The following is a 22,957-nucleotide window of genomic DNA, read 5'->3' on the forward strand; positions in this document are numbered from 1 at the left end:
GATTCACCGACTCTTGATTTCCTTGCCCCATCCATCACCTCTCTCCCCACCGCCCCACCCCCACACCAGCCCTCTTGTTAGATAAACTCTGCTCTTTCTGTAATCCATGATGTGTCTGTATATTACACCGAAGACATTTTTCTCGGATTACCTATCTGTGCCCGTGTCTTTCTTCACTGTTAGAGTTTGGAACTGGGGCTGGGACCTAGCCCCTTACACACAGTATTTGGAACATTGCATTTTTGAATGAAAGTTGTTGAGGGAAGAGGTTTTGAGCTCCAAGTAGGTGGTTTATGAATGAACTTCAGAATCACAATTTTGTATACCTGGCTTGATAGGCTGAACTTCTATTGTCGCACTTAGATGACCTACCGAAGTTGATGTGAAAATTGAGAATCTTGAATATTATTCATTATTGTTAGAAATATTTTACATCAGTGTCGTTCCGTTATTTGAAAGGTTATGGGGGAAATAGAATGTGTGTTTCGGTTTTGTTTTTATATGAAGTGATGCTATGCTATGGTAGTTAATATGTTTCATTTGACTGTCATACTTAAAAGATACGCTTTTATTCTGTTATTTACTAAGAAGTGATTAAACTGTGTTTATTGATATAATTAATGCTTTACTGTCATGCTTAGTACTAACCTGGATGATGAGCAGTATATTCCTTAGTTCTTAAGTCTTCAGGTACCCTCTGGTAAATACGATTCAGAGTTAATTAATAGTATGCTCAATCTTTTTAGTTGTCACAGTAGTGCTTTGAAGAGGCATGCTTACACTGTTTGCCTCAGGGCTTCCCCAAGTTGGTCTCTGAGTTTCAATGAGTGCATTGCTTGACAGTGAGGGGTTTTCGTGGTGGCTTGAGAGTGCTTCAGCAGCAGACAGTCCAGCCAGCCTTCACGGCTGTCGGCGGCGTGTGTTTCAGGAAAAAGGAGGACATGTCTGTTCCTCTGGTTAATCTTAACACTACACTTTTGACTAAAACAATTTAATGTGTTTTGTTATACCCGAGCTAAATTTCATTTTATCATTTAAACTATAGTGAACTTTTTCCTTTTGTAACTTAGATATTAGTAAAAAGTATGGTAGGCCCTACCCTTAAATTGAATAAATTTGAATCACTGTGATAAATTTTTTAGAAGTAAAATTGGAGAAAAATATTTTGAGGGTTTTTATTTTCTTTTCACTGCTAATGGAAAAATAGTATGTGACCCTCTTAAAACATTTGAAGGTTAATTGAAGCTAATCAAAAATTCAACAGGAATACTTTATGTATAAACTATGTCTATAAAGTAGATAAGGCCTTGTCTGTTTTACTATGTTTCTAGTAACCAAACCCTTTCCTCCTTTTCTCTTAGGTTCTTGATTATTACAGACCATTTTCTGAAGAGCCCGGAATTGGTTAAAGCCATGTATGCCAAAATGAGCAATCAAGAAAGGTAACCCCAAAAACCAGTGTGGTTTTGAGAATTTAGCATTCCATAGAGAATATCCTGTACACATGACTGAAAAACTGTGTGGTTTCTTAGTTGGCACAAAATCTCTAAATACATGTTTCTGTGTCGGTAATGGTTTTAAATTGGTTGGTTAACATTACAGCTCAGCCACAACAGCAGCGATTTACCAAGCGTTGCAGAATTCAGGTTGGCGCCATTATTCAGTGAAGCTGTATCGAAAAACATTGAGAACAAAATGTTAGACTTGTCCTTCGTGTTTATAAAAGTAATTCCTGCATCTGCGTGTTAGAGCGCTGTAGACGGAACGTGCTCATTTGTCCACTTCCCTGTTGTCGGGATCTGGGATCCACTCTGTAGATGTGCAGTTCTCCAGTGTGTGCTTTAGAATGAGAGAAAATCAATACGTGTCTTCGGCCTTCGCTGCCGTGTAGTGGGAGGGGCTGTGCCCGCGGAGCCCAGAGACCGTGGCACCTCGGCCCGTTGTCTGGGTGCCCTCGGCCAGGCCTCTCACCTTGCTCTCAGGCTCCTGGCCGGTGAAGTCAGAGGAGTGAGCAGAATGATCTAGGGCTCTGTCCATCCCCAAGTGTAGGTTTTCTCTAACCTGATTGGAAATGTTGCCCTAGGAGAATAAGACTTATTCAGAAATCACAGATCTAATGATCAAAAACCTTAAAAAATGTTAATCTTTTGATTATAGTCACAATTTTTATAATTGCCGTGGTTTCGAAATTCTTTCAGTGCATTTGGGTTCCAACAGTTAATCTTTATGCACTTCTTTGTAGTCTTGTTAAGTAGTGCTTTTTTGTTCTTTAATATCTTTAACAAAAAGGGAAAGTTCATGCTTTTAAAATTCATTTAAATGCCATATTTATAAATCCAATGCCCCCCCCCACGTATGCATACTTTTCCTGCAGAAAAATAATTAAAATAAGTATGTGAAGAACAGGGCTATGAATTAGTACATTGCTCTGCAGAGAAGAACATCTGAAAACAGGAACCACAGTTTTATTGTATTTCAGTATCAAAGCTTGTTTTTCACGTGTTCCTATCAAATGATCTTTTGTTAACTGATCCATTTCCTAACCCAATGAAGATGACAGACAAATGTTTCCCATTTTTATTACAGAAACTGCAGCCACCGCTTCGCAGCGTCATACAGATTTCTTGCTCGGGCGTCACCTCCCCTGCCCCGTTATTTTTCTTGCACAGGAGAAGTGCCTGTGTTGCTCACACACTTGCTGGCAGTGTGGCAGCAGTGGATTGCCAGTGTGAGGCCAGGATGGGGGCTTTTTTAACCTGTGCTCTCCGTGTTTCCTAACCAGTGCTTGGCACATGATAGGTGCTAAACAAGTTTTTGAATGAAAGCTTGTGTGACTGAGTGGGTTTTCTCACTGGTGTACTTGTTACTGTAACATCGCTCGCTGGATGGGAAACCTCAGTGCCCTCCCCCCGCCGCTGCCTCCACTCCTGTTTCCCTCGGTCAGTAAGCCTTACCACCTAGACCATTTCAGTGTGCGGCGAATTCACTCCTGTCACAGCTCTGGTTTACATACCACCTTTGACTAGACGTGGGCTTTAGTGTGTTTAAAAACTGTGATAAAATACACTTAATACAGAAGTTACCATTGTAACCTTTTAAACATGTGCGGTCAGTAGTTTAAGTATAGTCACGTTGTTGTGCAGCCAGTCTCCAGAACTGTTTCCTCTTGTACCATTGAAACTGTACCCATTGGGAACTTCCCTGGGGGCCTGGGGTTCAAGAATCTGCCTTGCTGTGCTGAGGACTCCGGTTCCATCCCTGGTTGGGGAACTAAGATCTCTTGTGCCGCAGGGCAACCTGAGAGCCTGCATACCGCAAGGAAGAACCTGGAGAACACAGCCAAGACCTGATGCAGCCAAAAATTTAAAAAACAAAGGTCTACCCGTTAAACAGCTGCCCATTTCCCCCTCCCCCAGTCCCTGGAAAGCACCATGCTGCTTTCTGTTGCTGTGATTTGACTCCTCTAAGTAGGGTTGACTCTTGAACAGTGCGAGGGTTTAGCAGTGCCAACCAGCAGCGCAGTGGAAACTTACAGCCGGCCTCTGCATCCGAGGGTCTTCTGCATTCCCAGATTCAGCTGCCTGCAGGTGGTGTCATGCGGTGGTGCCTGTTTACTGGAAAACTCCGTGTCCACGTGGGCCTTTGCAGATACTGCCTGTGTTCCCTTGGCTCGCCTGAGTTGCCCAGGCAAAGTTATTTGCATCCTCCCCTGTGCATCGATCATGATCATCTGCTTTTTCTGCTGGAATATGTATTCTTTAAGGACAAAGATTGAATCTTGTGAGTTCTCTATTCTTAACACCTGCCAGGGTCAGTACTGGAACATTACTGGAAAGGGAAACTCTACTGATACCAAATACTTAACTGAAGCATCTCTTCAGGATGCTGACTCTGTCGATAGTGTGGACTGCAGATGACCCCATCCGCCGGGAGGACGTGTTTTGCCAGCAGGGGCCTGGCGTGGCTCAGCTGGTTCGGGTGAAGCTCGCTGTGGGAACTGCTGGGCCTGGCGGCTTGTCTTTGCTCAGTGGCAGGAGGAGGGGATGGGGGCTTTGTAAGAGCGCTCAGAGGTCTGTAGAGAAGTGGAGGCTGCTGGGTTCCTTGGTGACTCGTTTTGGGCAACGATGAATGATTCTTCAGAGTGCCATGCTGACAGACCAACAGAGCTGAAAAGACATGGCTTTCTCAGTGGCGGTGTTTGATGAAATTAACTTGGCCCTTGCTTCTGGAGTGACGCTCCGTGCTGCCCTGTGAGAACTGAGAAGACAGGACACGTTCCTGAGAACTGAGAAGATAGGACACATTCTGTGTCCTGGGGTTCAGATGAGGGACTGCACTGGAGATTTCTGGGGCACTTGTGGTGTCTCATTTGGGGACATACAACAAGGGTCTACTGAGCAGTGCCCAGGCTGTGGCCCCGAGCTGCTGAGCTAGAGAATCCAGTTGGGTTGGGGGCTGTTAGATTAGAAAACTTTGGGGGCTCAGTCAGGAAAACAGGCGCGGTGTTCATTAAGCCCCTGCTCGTGGTCTCTAGGGCCTGAGGGTGAACGGTGCCCCCTCCCTGCCCCCGGTGTGGGTGTGTAAGCAGGGAGGCGAAGCTTTCTTGTGCTGGTTCTACTGGTTGTCATGGTGAGTTGACTCCTTCACCCTGGTAGTTTATTTGGGCTGATTACTGGGTGAAGATATTTTGGATACAGAGTTAAAATCAACTCCCATAGTGTGATTATGCAGAAGTGAGTGCCTGTGTTTATACAACTTTCTAGTCCCCGTTCCCAGTGAATTGGAGTGACACTGAGTTAAACTAGCTGCTCCTAGAAACCAGCTTGTGGAGTTACTAGGTTTATAATCTGTGTTGTGGTGTTTTTCAGTTGCTTAGTTGTGCCTGACTCTTTGTGACCCCTTGGAGTACAGCATGCCAGGCTTCCCTGTCCTTCACCATCTCCCAGAGTTTGCTGAAACTCATGTCCATCGAGGCAGTGATTCTATCGAACCGTCTCATTCTCTGCCACCCCCTTCTCCTTTTGCCTTCAGTTTTCCCCAGCATCAGGGTCTTTTCCAGCGAGTCAGCTCTTCGCATCATGTGACCAAAGTACCGGAGCTTCGGCAAAGCTGTCTGCAAAGTTATCATCCGGGCGGCACAGGGTAGGAGAGCGGAGGCTAGTTGCGCTAGTTATGCCACCGTCTGCTTTGGACAAGGCACCTCTTGGAACCCTGTTTCATCTGTGGAATGAGGGTGGTGGCGGTAGGCACCCCATGAAATCGTTGTGATTACCAACTGAAATCTGTATGAAGCGCTCAGTGCTGGCATGTAATCATCGCTTGGTGAAAGTGAGGCGGTGTTTCTGCGTGCATATTCCTACTGCTTCTACTATAGTGAGCTTGACCTTTTTCTCCAGGTAGCATCACTGTTACGTATGGAGGCAGCGTGCAACCATTATCCTTTAATCCTCAGAGAGACCTTCTGAAATAGTTTTATTCTTGCCATTTTTTCACATCAGGTATCTGAGACTTTCAAGGTTAAGGTGTTTGTCCTGGGTTACAAAAGTAGCTGAGGTGGTATTTGAACTCAGTATGTCTGATGCCAGAGTCATTGATCATTTTCCCTGTAATGCACTAGCTTCTCATATATGTAATTTTTGACAGGATTAATAAGATTAATCCAGCAACAGCCTATGTCTTGGTTAGCCTGTTGTCCAGGTTAATAAAACTTTTGGCCTTTGTGGCATGCCATTCAACAAATCATTCAGGTGGAGTAGTTCAAATATAAATTGAGAATTTGTTGGAGATGTCAGTCTTTGAATTACAGATGTTTTAGTTCCAGAATTGTAAGCTATTATTTCCTACCCTAGAATGCTCGTAAAACTCCCTCTCACTCTTTCCCCTCGTCCTTTGCCCCGTCACTCCAGTCCTCTCATGACGTACCCCTTTTAGGGCAGTGCAAGCCCGGGCTCTTGAGATTGTAGACTGCATCAGTTGAGGCATAACTTTAAAGTATGAACCTTGCTGTAGATTTTTTCCATAAAATCGTTCCCGTGTACATTGCTTTCCATTTTTTTATGAAACAGGACTCTTCATTTTGAGGACAGAGTATGTAACTATCAGAAGTGAATTAGAAGTAGGCGGCTCATGATAGCCGGCGATCAAGGGGTGAGTTGAGGGGTGGGGTGAGTTGAGGGGTGTGTCGGGGGGCCCGAGGCAGCGCCTGTGCTGGTCTCCGGGTTGCCGGAAGTGAGACTGAGGTGTTGTGATGACTCTGGGCAGCGGGTCTCTGGCCTCTGGCTAGCACTTTCTGGTTCTGCAGCCTCCACTCCTGGGGGAACGGGCCTCTTAGGCCACTCGCACTCCGCCATGTGTTCAAGGGAGTGTTCAGTGTGGTACCCTCGCAACTGCAAGAAGCAAGATTCCCTGTTCTGTCCCATTTCCCCTGACTCTGCAGTACTTTCCAACACACCCGTTTTCTGGCATAGAGCTGGGGCTGGCAAATGCAGTGCACAATCAAAGTAAATGCCTCTGAAAAACAATTTCCTACTCAGGTTCTATGTCCTGTGTATAATTCCTTTATTTTATGAGAAAGATGGGATTTTTTTTTTTTTTGGTTTTTTGTTTGTCTGTTTGTTTTTTGTTTTTTTTGGCTGCACCGCGTGGCTTGTGGGATCTTAGTTCCCCAATCAGGGTTTGTACCCAGGCTCTTGGCAGTGAAAGCGGGGAGTCCTAACCACTGGACCGCCAGAAAATCCCTGAGAAGGATGATTTGGGTGGTGGCTAGAAGCAGAGGGAGTTAGAGAGTTCAGTGGGAACTCCGGGTGGGAGGACCCCGTCTTCCAGACTAAAGTTTTTATACCCACTCCCCAACAGTGGGCGGAGAAGGCTATGGCATCCCACTCCAGTACTCTTGCCTGGAAAATCCCATGGACGGAGGAGCCTGGTAGGCTGCAGTCCATGGGGTCGCTAGGAATCAGACACGACTGAGCGACTTCACTTTCACTTTTCACTTTCATGAATTGGAGAAGGAACTGGCAACCCATTCCAGTGTTCTTGCCTGGAGAATCCCAGGGATGGGGGAGCCTGGTGGGCTGCCGTCTATGGGGTCTTAAAGAGCTGGACACGACTGAAGTGACTTAGCAGCAGCAGCAGCAGCAGCAGCTGACAGTGGGAGCCCTTAAAAGTTTTTATTGCTAGATGACTTAATATAAGGAGGATCATTTAATGAAGTATAATTTATTGCCAGGTACTTTTCAAGCTTGGTGTATATCTTTATATTTTAAAGATTCATCCCTGATTTTTTTTCATTCACACTCACTCCCTTCCTGTCTCTTAGTTCTCCCATTGCCTAATAGAGTGGAGCGGCGCCTCTCCTGAGCAGAGAAGGCGCCCGGGAGCACCGCTGCCTCAGCCTGCTGTGTGAGGTGGCCGGCGGGTCTGCGCTGCCCGCCTCCTGGGGCAGCCCCCTCAGCAGGGTGCCTGGGGCGCCAGGGCCTTCCCGCAGCGCTCGGTCGCCTCGACTAACACTGCCCTGTGGCCTGCCACTGTCCTGACCCCTCCCAGCTCTTTAGGACTTGCTTCTCCCTCCTTCAGCATCTGCGTGGCATTGCTCCTTTCCCCCACTTAGGACCTGTCTGTCTGTTCCTCATTCCTCTTCACCCTATTCTGGGTGATCGTCCCCTGGGTGCTCAGTTCCCTAAAGCTAGGGATCATGCCTTCTTAGACCCGGTAATACCTGCCACGTTATCCCAACTTACAGGGAATGTCTTTAGGGCAGACCTTCAAGTTCCTCTTGAATCACACCATGTGTGGCCTATGTGGCCTCTTCCCTGGCCTCTCAGAGGTCGGAGGTCGTCCTGCTCAGGGAAGGTGGGAGGCCTGGCTTTGTGACCGGAGCACCCTGTTGTCTTCAAGGATTGTATGTGAATTAGAGAAAACAGATGTATCTGAATGCATACTGAACTGTTCGTTGTTCTTCTCTGCTCAGTTGAGGGGATTATTTGTTGTATTTTGGATTAATAACTGCTGTAAGAAATGTGAAGTTTTAGGAGTTTTGAAAATTGCTAAGCCCTGTGGGTGATTTTCATAGACTAATGATCTTTCTGAAGAGGCCTTACAAATAGCTGTGAAAAGAGAAACAAAAAGCAAAGGAGAACAGGAAAGATATACCCATTTGAATGCAGAGTTCCAAAAAATAGCAAGGAGAGATATGAAAGCCTTCCTCAGCGATCAATGCAAAAAAATAGAGAAAAACAATAGAATGGGAAAGACTAAAGATCTCTTCAAGAAAATTAGAGATACCAAGAGAACATTTCATGCAAAGATGGGCTCAAGAAAGGACAGAAATGGTATGGACCTAACAGAAGCAGAAGATATTAAGAAGAGGTGGCAGGAATACACAGAAGAACTATACAAAAAAGATCTTCACAACCCAGATAATCATGATAATGTGATCACTCACCTAGAGCCAGACATCCTGGAATGCGAAGTCAAGTGGGCCTTAGGAAGCATCACTACGAACAAAGCTAGTGGAGGTGATGAAATTCCAGTTGAGCTATTTCAAACCTGAAAGATGATGCTGTGAAAGTGTTGCACTCAATATGCCAGCAAATGTGGAAAACTCAGCAGTGGCCACAGGACTGGAAAAGGTCAGTTTTCATTCTAATCCCAAAGAAAGGCAATGCCAAAGGATGTTCAAACTACTGCACAATTGCACTCATCTCACACGCTAGTAAAGTGATGCTTAAAATTCTCCAAGCCAGGCTTCAACAGTATGTGAACCGTGAACTTCCAGATGTTCAAGCTGGTTTTAGAAAAGGCAGAGGAACCAGAGATCAAATTGCCAGCATCCGTTGGATCATCAAAAAAGCAAGAGAGTTCCAGAAAAGCATCTATTTCTGCTTTATTGACTATGCCAAAGCCTTTGACTGTGTGGATCACAATAAACTGTGGAAAATTCTGAGAGAGATGGGAATACCAGACCACCTGACCTGCCTCTTGAGAAATCTGTATGCAGGTGAGGAAGCAACAGTTAGAACTGGACATGGAACAACAGACTGGTTCCAAATGGGGAAAGGAATATCTTAAGGCTGTATATTGTCACCCTACTTATTTAACTTCTATGCAGAGTACATCATGAGAAACACTGGGCTGGAAGAAACAAAGGCTGGAATCAAGATTGCCGGGAGAAATATCAGTCACCTCAGATATGCAGATGACACCACCCTTATGGCAGAAAGTGAAGAGGAGCTAAAGAGCCTCTTGATGAAAGTAAAAGAGGAGAGTGAAAAAGTTGGCTTAAAGCTCAACACTCAGAAAACAAAGATCATGGCATCTGGTCCCATCACTTCATGGGAAATAGATGGCAAAACAGTGGAAACAGTGGCTGACTTTATCTTTTTGGGTTCCCAAATCACTGCAGATGGGGATTACAGCCATGAAATTAAAAGATGCTTACTCCTTGGAAGGAAAGTTATGACCAAACTAGATAGCATATTAAAAAGCAGAGATATTACTTTGCCAACAAAGGTCCATCTAGTCAAGGCTATGGTTTTTCTTGTGGTCATGTATGGATATGAGAGTTGGACTGTGAAGAAAGCTGAGCGCCGAAGAATTGATGCTTTTGAACTCTGGTGTTGGAGAAGACTCTTTTGAGAGTCTTTGGACTGCAAGGAGATCCAACCAGTCCATCCTAAAGGAGATGAGTCCTGGGTGTTCATTGGAAGGACTGATGATGAAGCTGAAACTCCAGTACTTTGGCCACCTCATGCAAAGAGTTGACTCATTGGAAAAGACCCTGATGCTGGGAGGGACTGGGGGCAGAAGGAGAAGTGGACGACTGAGGATGAGATGGCTGGATGGCATCACCGACTTGATGGGCAAGAGTTTGGGTAAACTCCGGGAGTTGGAAATGGACAGGGAGGCCTGGCGTGCTGCGATTCATGGGGTCGCAAAGAGTTGGACATGACTGATTGACAGGACTGAACTGAACTAAAAGTAGTGAATAAAAGTTAGCCCACTTAACTTTGCTGTTGTTACAGTAGATGACGTGTTGTATACCTTACCTTGACAGCATTATTGAAATGTGGAATTTTATTTCACAGCTCAAAGTAATAGATATAACAAGGTGCTTATTTCTGTAGCTTATTCACTGCAAAGAAATCAAGATTTTGAAAAATAGGTTATTGATGAATTGTATTCACAAAAAATATGTTTTCCCTAAGTAGACATTATAAGTAAGTTAGGAATTTAAAAATAAAAGTACTCTCCTAAAATGGTCTCTAGAAATATTTTTAGTATTCTACAATTTCAGGATTACATATTAATGTAAAAATCTTCTCTGTTCTACAGGGTTACATTGTTAGACCTTATGATCGCCAAAATAGTGGGCGACGAGCCACTGACCAAGGATGATGCCCCTGTGTTTTTGAGCCATGCTGAGTTGATCGCGAGCACTTTTGTGGATCAGTGCAAGATTGTACTGAAACTGACCTCTGAACAGCCTGCCGACGATGAGGTGAGTGAACAGAGAGGTTTTCTGACTCAGCGAGGTCCTTGGTGACAAAAACTTTAAATATTATTTAAGTAACATACCTGCTGGGGACTGAATGCTTGTGGCTGGACCTCCTCTGAAGTTTCCTGGTCACAACCTGGTGCCCAGGGTGATGGTGACAGGAGTAGGGCCTTTGGAGACAGTTGGGTCATGAGGGCCTCATGGATGAGGTTGTAGAAGATATCCCACAAAGTGTCCATGCCCCTTCCACTACATAAGGCCACAGTGAGAAGTCGACCCTCTGCAGCCCTGAAGGGGGCCCTCCCCAGAACCCAGCTGGGCTTACACCATGATCTTGAACTTCCAGCTTCCGGAACTAAGAGAAATAAATGTTGTTTATGAGCTACTCTGTCTGGTATTTTGTTACAGCTGCCGAAGCTAAGACAGTATTCTTATTTTAGAACAGTTACTAAAATACAGATTAGTGAAAGTAGTGCCCTTATTCTTACCATCCTGAGTTTATGACTTGAGAAACCGTAATTAATATATCTTCTGGGCAGTCAACACCAAATACGTGCAGGCATGCACACACACAGGCTTTCACAGAGAAATCATTTTACGCTGCCTGTTTGTAAGTTGCTGTTTTTCCTTCTGCTGAGTGTGAAAAAGCTGCATGAGGGCAGACGTTTGGACGGTAATGTTCCTAGAACCGTGCGCAGAGGAGGCACGTGGCACCTGCCTGCTGAATGCATACGTAGAGCATGCACGGTGAACGCCGTGAAATGCTGCTGCGGCGTTCTGTGTATCGCCTTTGCCGTACCTGCCCTCCGTCCTGCTCATCACAGTCGGTGCTGTCGTCCGTCCACTGTCTCTGCGTGGGCAGGTGGGCAGGTGGGCCCCAACCCACAGCGTCGCCTTGAGAGCTTTGTGTTGGCGTGTGCACCTGTTCACTCCCACAGTGATTGTGCCCCTTCTGCCATGCAACTGCATTTCCTTCTTTGTGAAAATACCTTTTTCACAGTTGCTTTGCTGTGGACTTGCTGTGGGTCCCACACAGGCCATGCTGGGTCTCGCTGATAAGGTCAACTTCTTACTCTTACGTCTGTGATAGAAGAGAGGAAAGTCTTCTTACTCTTGGGCTGCTTTCCTTTCTGGGGAAAGATTCGCCCCTGTTTCCAGCAGGAGGAGCAGTGAGCTATGCTTCAAGAAATTTAAAAAAAATGAATTTTCCAGGAGACAGAAAATGAAGTAAAACTTAGTACTTGTTACATCACAGCTTTAAACTTTTTCAAGACATGAACATTTATAGTATAGATGATATCAATATTGTAATAAGACATTACCTGATGTAACTTTTTATGTTTAGGAAAAGCTGTATCTTTCACACTTTTTTCTTTAACAGTGGGAGAAATTATTATGTATTAATAGCTAGAAAATTGTAGTTTTGGGGGGAAAGCCCAAATAGTCCACCTTTTGAAAATCCATCAATCTATACACTCAAATTGCCAACATCTATTGGATCATAGAAAAAGCAAGAGAATTCCAGAAAAACATCTACTTCTGCTTTATTGACTACACTAAAGCCTTCGATTGTGAGATCAAAAGAAACTCTGGAAAATTCTTCAAGAGATGGGAATACCAGACCACCTTGTCTGACTGCTGAGAAATCTGTATGCAGGTCAAGAAGCAACAGTTAAAACCAGACACGGAACAACAAACTAGTTCCAAATTGGGAAAGGAGTACATCAAGGCTTTGTATTGTCATCCTGTTTATTTAACTTATATGTAGAGTACATCATGCGAAATACTGGGCTGGATGAAGCACAAGCTGGAATCAAGATTGCCAGGAGAAATAGCAATAACCTCAGATATGCGGATGACACTACCCTTATGACAGAAAGCAAAGAAGAACTAAAGAGCCTCTTGGGAAAGGAGAATGAAAAAACTGGCCTAAAGTTCAACATTAAAAAAATGAAGATCATGGCATCTGGTCCCACCACTCCATGGCAAATAGATGGGGAAACAGTGAGAGACTTTCTTTTCTTGGACTCCAGAATCACTGCAGATGGTGACTGCAGCCATGAAATTAAAAGACGCTTGCTCCTTGGAAGAAAAGTTATGACCAACCTAGACAAAAAGCAGAGACGTTACTTTGCCGACAAAGGTCCGTCTAGTCAAGGCTATGGTTTTCCAGTAGTCATGTATGGATGTGAGAGTTGGACTATAAAGAAAACTGAGTACTGAAGAATTGATGCTTTTGAACTGTGGTGTTGGAGAAGACTCTGGAGAGTCCCTTAGACTGCAAGGAGATCCAACCAGTCCATCTTAAAGGAAATCAGTCCTGAATATTCATTGGAAGGACTGATGCTGAAACTGAAGCTCCAGTACTTTGCCCACCTGATGCAAAGAACTGATGCTGGAAAAGACACTGATGCTTGAAAAGATTGAGGGCAGGAGGAGAAGGGGACGACAGAGGATGAGATGGTTGGATGGCATCATTGACTTGATGGATAAGAGTTTGAGCAAGCTCTGGGAGTTGGTGATGGACAGGGAGGCCTGGCTTGCTGCAGTCCACAGGGTTGCAAAGAGTCGGACATGATTGAGCAACTGAACTGAACTGATATGCTTGTGACTTGTGCATGTTAATATATATATTATCCTTTAAGTTAGAAGTTTTTTAAAAAAGCATTAGTAGTTTTTAAGGAGACCTGTACCTCAGTATTTAATATATCATAAACCCCGTGGTGCATTGGTGCTGGCCTGTACCAACTTCTGAGAGTCAGTTATTATTAAATATTCAATAATTTGTGAGCTGGTTGTTAAACTCTTGATGGTTTCAAATCAGCCACAGTGGAAGTGTTTATACCAAGTACTTATACTTTGGAAAGCAGGGTATGTTTACCAGTCGACTTCGCACTGTCAGTTTGCCAGCAAGCTGCTGCATTTACCCACCTGTGATGTTTTGGGGACAAGATGTCCAATAAAGTTCTCATGATGCTATGACCTAAAAATCAGAATGAAAATAGATGTTTTTATAGCATCTAGGCTTCCCTGGTGGCTCAGATGGTAAAGAATCTGCCTGCAGTGAGGGAGACCTGTGTTCCATCCCTGGGTTGGGAAGATCCCCAAGAAGAGGGCATGGCAGCCCACTCCAGTATTCTTGCCTCAAGAGTCCCTATGGACGAAGGAGCCTGTAGCCCTACAGGCCGTGGGGTCGCAAAGGGTCGGACACAGCTGAGCGACTAAGCACCCAGCATACATTTTTTTATTTACATAATTATGTGGCTTTAAAATCCTGAGGTTTTATTCGTATGTTCTTTTATGCAAATAATCCTCAGTTCTCATGCTAGCGTGCAAGTCTCTGTCCTTTGGTGTATTTTGGTGTACTACTCGTTTCCAGTATGGGGTGTATTTTTGTCAGTTCTGGTATGCTGATTTTTTTAAAGATTTGCTTTGTCTTAAGTTTCAGTCTTGTCACTTGTTGTAGTGAAACTTGCCTTCTTACAATATAATATTTCCTTTGTTGTAAGAAAAAGTAATTCAAGCCAAAGGCAGTGAAGCAAAGTTAAGGACTCCTCTTTTTCACCCAGGCCCCATCTATTTTCTATAAACTTAACAGCATATACTTTTTTCCTTCCAAAGGTTTTATTGTGTGTATACAAATGGCAGCCCACTCCAGTGTTCTTGCCTGGAGAATCCCGGGGACGGGGAAGCCTGGTGGGCTGCCGTCTGTGGGGTCGCAGAGTCAGACACGACTTAGCAGTAGCACACACCTATATGTTTTTGTTACTTTTTAAAACACAATACTATATATTCTGTTCTGTAACTTTTTTTTTTCACTTACTCTGATATATCTTACCCTTGGACACATATATTCATCTCATTCTTTTTAATAGTTGAATAGTATTATACTGTATACAGCCATCAGAATTTTTTTTATTTGTTCCCATAGATGTACATATGAGTTGCTTCCACATTTTGGTTTTTTTTTTTAACCTTTACAAATATTACAACAGTGAAACACCCTTATAAAAATACCTTTCAGTTTTGGGCAAGTCGATCTGGGATTATAAATTCCTGGTAATTGAATTGCTGAGTCACAGAGAATGTGTTTATTTAAAATTTGTAAGAGTCGTTTCTAAATAACACACCTAAGTGCACAAGAGTATATGGGTCTGCACCCTTTCACTAATCTAATTACCATTTCTCTCTTACTTTTCAGTGACCTATATGTTAAGTTTGTTTTTCATATCAGGTTACCTTTTAAGATACTTTTTTTAATGAGCATTTTCAGAAAGTTAAATGTCACAAATAGAAGAAACTTTTTTTGCCCATAATTTTTTGTTTGACTTTATTTATGGTAGTCTTAGCCTTTTGGGAGTTTGTTTTAATTCAGTTAGGTTTATCAGTTTTATCCTTATGACTTCTGAATTTCTTTACAGATTTAGTAAAATCATCTTCCCTTAGATTGTGGAAATGCTGCTGCTGCTGCTAAGTTGCTTCAGTCATGTCCGACTCTGTGCGACCCCATAGACGGCAGCCCACCAGGCTCCCCCGTCCCTGGGATTCTCCAGGCAAGAACACTGGAGTGGGTTGCCATTTCCTTCTCCAGTGCATGAAGGTGAAAAGTGAAAGGGAAGTCGCTCAGTCGTGTCTGACTCTTAGTGACCCCATGGACTGCAGCCCACCAGACTCCTCGGTCCATGGGATTTTCCGGGCAAGAGTACTGGAGTAGGGTGCCTTTGCCTTCTCCGAGATTGTGGAAATAGACACCTGTATCTTCTAGTTCTTTCAGTACATTGTTCACATATTTAATTAACCTAAGATTTGTTTTTGTGTAAGTGTAGCATAGTTTCAAATGAGTTGCTTGTGTCTTTTAACTCTCCAAGATTATATAGTCTTTGGTAGAAGACAGCTGGATTTGAACCTGGATTTCTTCTATTTCTGGTGTGTAATCTTGGAAGTTACCTACCCTCTCTGTGCCCCAGTTTCTTTACCTGTGTAAAATGAGTTGCATTTTACTATAAGCACTTAATATACTGATTGGTACCTAGCTGCTGCTGCTGCTAAGTCGCTTCAGTCGTGTCCGACTCTGTACGACCCCACAGATGGCAGCCCACCAGGCTCCCCCGTCCCTGGGATCCTCCAGGCAAGAACACTGGAGTGGGCTGCCATTTCCTTCTCCAGTGCATGAAAGTGAAAAGTGAAAGTGAAGTCACTCAGTCGTGTCCAACTCTTAGCGACCCCATGGACTGCAGCCCACAAGGCTCCTCCGTCCATGGGAGGAGTAAGAGTGCTGGAGTGGGTTGCCATTGCCTTCTCCTGGTACCTAGCTAATATTCCCTTAATGTTATTTGTTAATTATAGTATCAGTACCATTTGTTGAATAATCTGATCCTTTCTACTAATTTTAATGCCACCCAAATCATATGTTAAATTTTTAATGTGATTTTGCATCCATTTCTGTATTTCCGACCTTTTACAGTGGAAACTGGTAAGATACTAACCACTGTTAAAGAATTCAAAGAGCCACATGTTTATATGTGATAAAGGAATGCTGAAATGAACTTACAAAGAATTGCAGAAACTGGTCAATGAACAAGGAAGTGATTAATTGCATTCCAGCCAGACAGAAGTCATCTGCGTTTCTGTAGACAGGAGCACTTTGCATCATCAGCAGTTTTCTGCAATGACAGTATTGTAGAATGGCCCAGAGACGCTGCGTGGCAAAGTGAACCCAGACAGATGACCTGGAAACAATCTGCCTCTCCTTCACTCATTTCAGAATTGTATCCTTTGCTTTGCCTGCATCTTTTTTCCCCTACTGGTGCCTGACTTAATATACACAGTGTTACAATATTTATAATATTGGAATGGCATCTCACATATTTCTCTCGTTTTTTAAAGAGAATTTTTTTTACTGGCTGTTATTTCATTGCTGCTGCTAAGTCGCTTCAGTCATGTCCGACTCTGTGCGACCCCATAGACGGCAGCCCACCAGGCTCCCCCGTCCCTGGGATTCTCCAGGCAAGAACACTGGAGTGGATTGCCATTTCCTTCTCCAATGCATGAAAGTAAAAAGTGAAAGTGAAGTCGCTCAGTCGTGTCTGACTTTTCGAGACCCCATGGACTGCAGCCTACCAGGCTCCTCTGTCCATGAGATTTTCCGGGCAAGAGTACTGGAGTGGGGTGCCATCGCCTTCTCTGGTTATTTCATTATTAGTTTCCAAATACTTGTTAGAAGCATTTCATTAATGAAAGCATTCTGATGATTAAAATTAGAAATTTGTTAGGTGAGGATAGATTAATTTTCTTTTGGGTTTATTTCATATAATAATATAGAAATGAGTTCAAAGGAAACTTTCAGATCATCTCTTCCCACCCCCTAATTTTGTATCTTTTTATCATGAAAAATTTCAAACATAGACTAAGAGAAAAAATGTTGTTAAACCCCCATCACCCAGCTCCAGAACTTATCAGTTCCTCATGGTTCTTGTTTCATCCACAGTCCTTCCCATTCTTAGGCTGGATGCCCCAGATTCGCATAGGGTCCCGTGTAGTCCATCAGTTAACCTTTTATGCGTGTGTCTGAAAGATAAGACTTTATATTAACACACGAGTGAAATACAGGTAACACATCCAAAAACTTAACAAAATATAAATATCAGATGAATAGTATTCAACTGTTCCCCATTGTCTAATATTTTTTTTCAAGTTTCTTTCTTTGAATCAGGATATAAGTAAGAGCCATACATTACAATTTGTTGCTGTGTCTTAAATCTTTAAATAGCCTTCTAGAGCTGGTTTTGTGAATTTGTACAAAGATGATGAGTTGTTTAGTTTTGCTTTTAATCATTTTGAAGTCATGGCTTACAAACCATTGGCTTTGTTTTCAGTTTTAGCAGTGATTCTTCCTGATGGTCTCCTGTGCTAACCAGGGGAGCCTCTCCAGTTGCTTCTGATTTCTTCCAGCATGACCGAGGAGTGTCTTGATAGCTGCCTTGCTCCCTGGTATGACAGGGTGTCCAGTCCTGACCTACAGCCAGGCAGCCGCTTCCTCAAGGAGAAGTGGTGTCTAAAGATGCCAGTCTGGGCAGCTTCCCATTTAATAACAGAGGATGCCAGTGCCGTGCTAATAAGTGGATAGCTTTGCTCACGTCTTTTGAACAGACTTCGCATCTGGATATTTTCTCCTAACTTTTAAACTAGCACATGAAAGCTGTGAAAGCTGCCGAAACTGTGTGTGTGTTGCTGTGTCAGATTTCGGAATGCTGTATTAAAATACAGTCTGCTAATTGGAGAATAATAAATGCACATTTAGAAGTTTTGAAAGGAGGTAGCTTGTTTTTCTTTTGAAGAACATTATCTGAGATAATAAAATTGCATTTGAAAATTAGACTGCCTATTGCCATGCAGCTGGTGGTTTCTTGATCACGTAGTTTATTTGATATAAATTATTTATGGTTATGTGAACATTGTCAAATAATATTATCTTTTCCAACTATTAGGATAGCATATACGTTTGTATTTACCCAGAAATAGTCCAAGTTATTGCAGTCATAGTTCTTTCAGGCATTGCATTTTACAGGATTCCTGTGGACAAGAAATTAATGTATTTCATGGGTTACTTAGTAGAATTTGCTTGCTGGGAATTCTTTAAAAAGAAAGTACTTGCATAAGTGTTATGTACATAGCTAGTAATTTTGAACTTTTATTCCACTGTTGGAAGGTATTTTTGCTTGAATAAGAACTTTTCTGACTCTTTGCTCTAAGAAGCCGCATAATCTTGCGTTCTTGATGGCAGACCTGTTGTTAGTGAAAACAATTATTCCTGTGTATATTTAATACTTGTGTTTTGTTCTTGATCGTTCTGGTTGTCTCTTTAGATGTGTTACAAGCATTGTCTCTTGACTGTTCTTTGTAACATTTTCGTCTCCTATGATTACTTGTGACAGTCACATCACTTAGCTTGTCTTGAAAGTCATGTTTTCTTTTCTTTTTAGGAGGCACTGGCTACAATTAGACTTCTTGATGTCCTTTGTGAAATGACCGCTAATACTGACCTGCTTGGCTATCTGCAGGTTTTTCCTGGCTTGCTGGAGAGAGTGATTGGTGAGTGAAATATCACACATAGTGTTGTTTTTAATCAAAAAATCTTTTGACTTGTCATACTATAGTATAAAGTTCAAGCACAGATCCTTACTGTTCAGTGTATTGGTCTTCTTTTAAGATGTTTGGGAATATTTCTTCTTGAAAGGACTCGTCGTGTTTTGGCAGCAGGTCTGGCTTTTGCCCCTTACCGCTGTTTATCGCCTGCTCAGTGGAAGGGGACCCTCGTCCTTTTACGCGGGGCGCCCCGAGTGGTGTCCCATCAGTAGTGCTTGTGACAGTGGTGGTGGGGTAGGGAGGGTTGTGAGAAGATGGGGGGGTTTCAGTGATGATGGTGATTTTTATGCTGCTGTCATTTTACCAGTCTTGTTAGTAGATTTTTCCCAGCTTCACTTAGGGAACTTGAAGAATATTGCCTTACCCATAGTAATTACGTATTCCATTCTTATAAGGAAATTGTTTTAAACGGGAAGCTATTGTTTGAAATATTATTTTGTAAGTAATAAGTTCACTTACAACCTGTTGCTTGTGGTTAGCCATGCTTGTGGTTACTGTTCGCTGTTGGCTTTTTTTTTTCCTTTATTAAGACAGTGCATTTATTCTGGAGACCCATCTTCCAGGAAAGATGAATTGGCGTCCAGATGGGTAGAGTTAGCAGTGAACTTTAGAAGATACTTAGAATCTCATATCAGTGCTTTATTTCGAATGCAGTGCTTTCAGTGATAGTTAAAATAAGACATCACAAAACTGAGAAACCAAATTATTGCAGGAAAAGCATGCGTGTGGAGCCTGAGCAAACGCGGGTCGTCAGCCCAACTGCCGGGTCACTAGCTTCTCCAAACCTGGTTTCTTCGTTTTCAGGTCAGGAAAGTGGCCTGCCTTTGCTGACTTTGTTGAGAGCGGTGCCTGAGATAATGTGGAAACGGTTTGTAAACCTCTGGAAGACTGTCCGCTTTCTCAGGCTGCCTGTAGGTGCTCTCATAGAGCATAATAGTATTAAGGGGTTTCTTCTGAGTGCACCCAGATGGTAGAGAACTTGTGCTGCCTTCTGGTTATCTGAGCAAGGGAAAGACAGTGTCAGCATGCTTCTTGATGTCTGTCCTATGGCTCGTTGCAGATAGGTACTGAAGCTGAGGGGCATCCATGGTGGCTTAAATGGTAAAGAATCTGCCTGCAGTGCAGCAGACGTAGGTTCAGTCCCTGGGTTGGGAAGACCCCCTGGAGGGAGGAATGGCAACCCACCCCAGTATTCTTGCCTGGGAAAGCCCATGGACAAAGGAGCCTGGCCGGCTGCAGTGCATGGGTGGCTGAGTTGGACACGACGGAAGTGACTGAGCACGCACTGCAGTTCACACGTAACTGACTGTGGCTATCACATGAGCGCCTTCATAAAGAGGTTGGATTTGGAAACCTTGTACTAGGGAAGATGGAAGAAAAGTTTTAGCTGACCTTTCTGTGTGGATAAACAGAAAGTCCAGGTTGGGCTAATCATTTGGCTTATCACCCCCCAAGTCAGCGTTACAGTAAATTCTAAGGCAAACGCTGAAGAGCTTTCTGACCGTTCCTTTGATGAAAGCTTTCAGTATTCTGTGTGTGCCTGTGTGCTAACTCCCTTCAGTCTTGTCTGACTCTTTGCAATCTCATGGACTGTAGCCTGCCAGGATCCTTTGTCCATGGGATCCTCCAGGCAAGAATACTATACCTGTATTTTATTTTAATCTGTTAAAACAAATCACATTTCTTTATGAGAATCTAGTGCAAAACAAGGGACCCTTGAGAGCCCCTGGGCAGCAGGGAGACCCAGCCAGTCCACCCTAAAGGAGGTCAGTCCTGAGTATCCTTTGGAAGGACTGATGCTGGAGCGAAAACTCCAATATTTTGGCCACCGGATGCGAAGCACTGACTCACTGGAAAATAACCTGATGTTGGGAAAGATTGAAGGTGGGAGGAGAAGGGGACGACAGAGGATGAGCTGGTTGGACGGCATCACCGACTCGATGGACATGAGTTTGAGTAAGCTCTGGATGTTGGTGATCGACAGGGAAGCCTGGCGTGCTGCAGTCCGTGGGGTCACAAAAGAGTCAGACACGACTGAGCAACTGAACTGAACTGAGTACAAAGCAAAAATCTTCCTGTGGAAAACAGTTTATCCTTTCTGCTGCAGATCTTCTGCGCCTGATTCACGTGGCCGGCAGCGACTCCACAAACGTCTTCAGCGCCTGTGCTTCCATTAAACCAGAAGGTGACGTCTCCAACGTGGCTGAGGGCTTCAAGTCTCACCTCATTCGCCTGATTGGGAATCTGTGCTACAAGAATAAAGATAACCAAGACAAGGTAAGGTTCTTAGTATGCTTTATACATATACCACTTTATTTAGAATATAGTATTTAGGATTTAGAATCTATTCATTTTCTGGAAATGAAGCTTTGAAGTGCTTAGAGAGTATATGTATATGTGTGTATTTCCACAGCTTGACATAATGTGTCATATTTGTTTGTATTAGGGTTTCTATTTTTTATAATTTCTGCATTATATTTGCTCTTTGTGTGTTTGAACCAGTCTCCTTTGTATTAAACAGTCAGTGTGTGTCCTAAGCCTGTGTGTTTGAACATACTACTTATTATATGGAGCACGTGAGTGAAAAATAGAACCTAGAAATTTTCAAGCACATAGTAGACATTGGATAAACAGAATTTCTTTTGGACCATTATCTTAAGAAACAAACAAATCTTAACTGACGTCTGTGCCCTGCCTTTATGCATCATAAGCATTTCTTCCAGATACTCTGACGTGGATATAATGTTTAAGTGTAAATCTCTGAAAACTCAACAGATTGCCGGTGGAGACCTCTTTTGTGCTGAACAGCTGAGGGGTAATTGTATTGCTAATATGAGAAGGTGATAAAAAGAGATAGCTGGAGGGCTGGACCGCATGCTTCTCTTTGAACAGCCTGCCTGTGTCTTTCCAGAGTCTTGCTTTTGTTTGGTGGCATTTGTTTTGCTTTGTCAGATACTGAACATATGTGGGGCAGATTATATTTTTCCAAGATACCTGCAAAAATATCTATCACTGTGTATGTATTCCTGCAATGTGACTTTGCCACTTCCCCATCAGAGGTTAGATTTATTTCTCCATCCTCTTGAATCTCGATGATCAAGGCCTGTGACTGCTTTGAGTTATAAAATATGGTGGGAGGGATCCGGTACCGCTTCTGGTCTAGCCCTTAAGTGGTCGGGTAGATTCCATATCTAGCCTCTTAGAGGCCAGTCATCACGTGAGAAGTGCAGATTCCCTGAGATTACCACGTCCACATGGAGAAGCCTGCATGGAGGAGCATGCAATGCAGTGAGGAGAGCGAAAGGGGCTGGTGAGCAAGCCCCAGGGCAGCGGGCACAGACGTGAGAGGCTGGCTTGGAACGTTGTAGGTCATTGCCCAGTTTCTTTGTCCCAAGTGCAGCTCTTCAGTTGCCCAGCTGATGCCATGAGTCAGGGACAGCCTGCCTGGCAAAGCCCTTTCTGAATTTGTGACCTACAGCATTGTGAGTAAAAATTTTGGGGAAAAAATAAGTTGTGTAGGTTCTGCTTCTGTTAATGGTCCTGTAAGCTACTACTGGACTGATCCTCCTGCAGGTAGTGAACTGTGGACAAAAGACAGCAATGTGAAGACATTCCAATTGGATAAAAGTTAGATTTTGGAGTCGAGATGACACTTGGATGAAGGGCACCACAGAGTGTGCCATGTGGGGCAGTTAAAGCTCTGATAGAAAACCTATAGGTCTTTTAGCTTAAAGAGTCAAAGGACAGTTTGGAGCAGCCACAGCTTTTGGAAAGTGAAAGTGGAAATCCTGGAAAGAAGAAAGTAAGCCCTACATACTAGGTACCAACCGCCTGAATCTCTGCTGGTGCCTGAATCCAAGACACAGCGTCAGGCTCCAAGCAGCTAAGCTAGGGACAACATAATGACACTGAAATTTGAGCCGCCAACTTAAGAGTCTCGGTTTAAGTTGAACCAAGATAATTACCTACTGAAACAAATAGGATACCAGTATTCTGTAGAGGAATATAATAGAACCTAGAGTTGCCCATACCATAGCATTCACAGTGTCCAAGATAACTTACATCCCAAACTTACGTGAAACCCATTATCAAGACAAAAAAGATGGTGGAGATGGAGTGTGTGATGACACAGAGGCGGGTTCAAAGCAGTTGTGACTGCACAAGGATGCAAGGGAAAGCTTGCTTTGAGTGAAAGAGAAGACCGCTTTTCTCAGCAGCGAAATAGAAGCTATGTAGAAGAACCAAACAGAAGTCTTAGAACTGGAAAATACAGTATCCAAATAAAATATAAAAATGTTACCGAATGAAGGTAACAAT

General features: G+C 43.4%; 1 protein-coding gene across 2 annotated transcripts in view; it reads left to right on the top strand.

Annotated features, from left to right (window-relative positions):
* Positions 1-22,957, top strand: part of ATXN10 (ataxin 10) — a 144,972-nt gene that overhangs the window by 43,309 nt on the left and 78,706 nt on the right. For both annotated transcript variants that reach the window (XM_060413626.1, XM_027968210.2), the window contains exons 6-9: positions 1,362-1,442; positions 10,333-10,498; positions 18,478-18,586; positions 20,748-20,917. In XM_060413626.1, the coding sequence (XP_060269609.1) occupies positions 1,362-1,442; positions 10,333-10,498; positions 18,478-18,586; positions 20,748-20,917 (526 nt within the window). The remainder of the gene's footprint in view (positions 1-1,361; positions 1,443-10,332; positions 10,499-18,477; positions 18,587-20,747; positions 20,918-22,957) is intronic.

Source organism: Ovis aries, chromosome 3 (assembly GCF_016772045.2).
Source record: "Ovis aries strain OAR_USU_Benz2616 breed Rambouillet chromosome 3, ARS-UI_Ramb_v3.0, whole genome shotgun sequence".
NCBI lineage: Eukaryota > Metazoa > Chordata > Mammalia > Artiodactyla > Bovidae > Ovis > Ovis aries.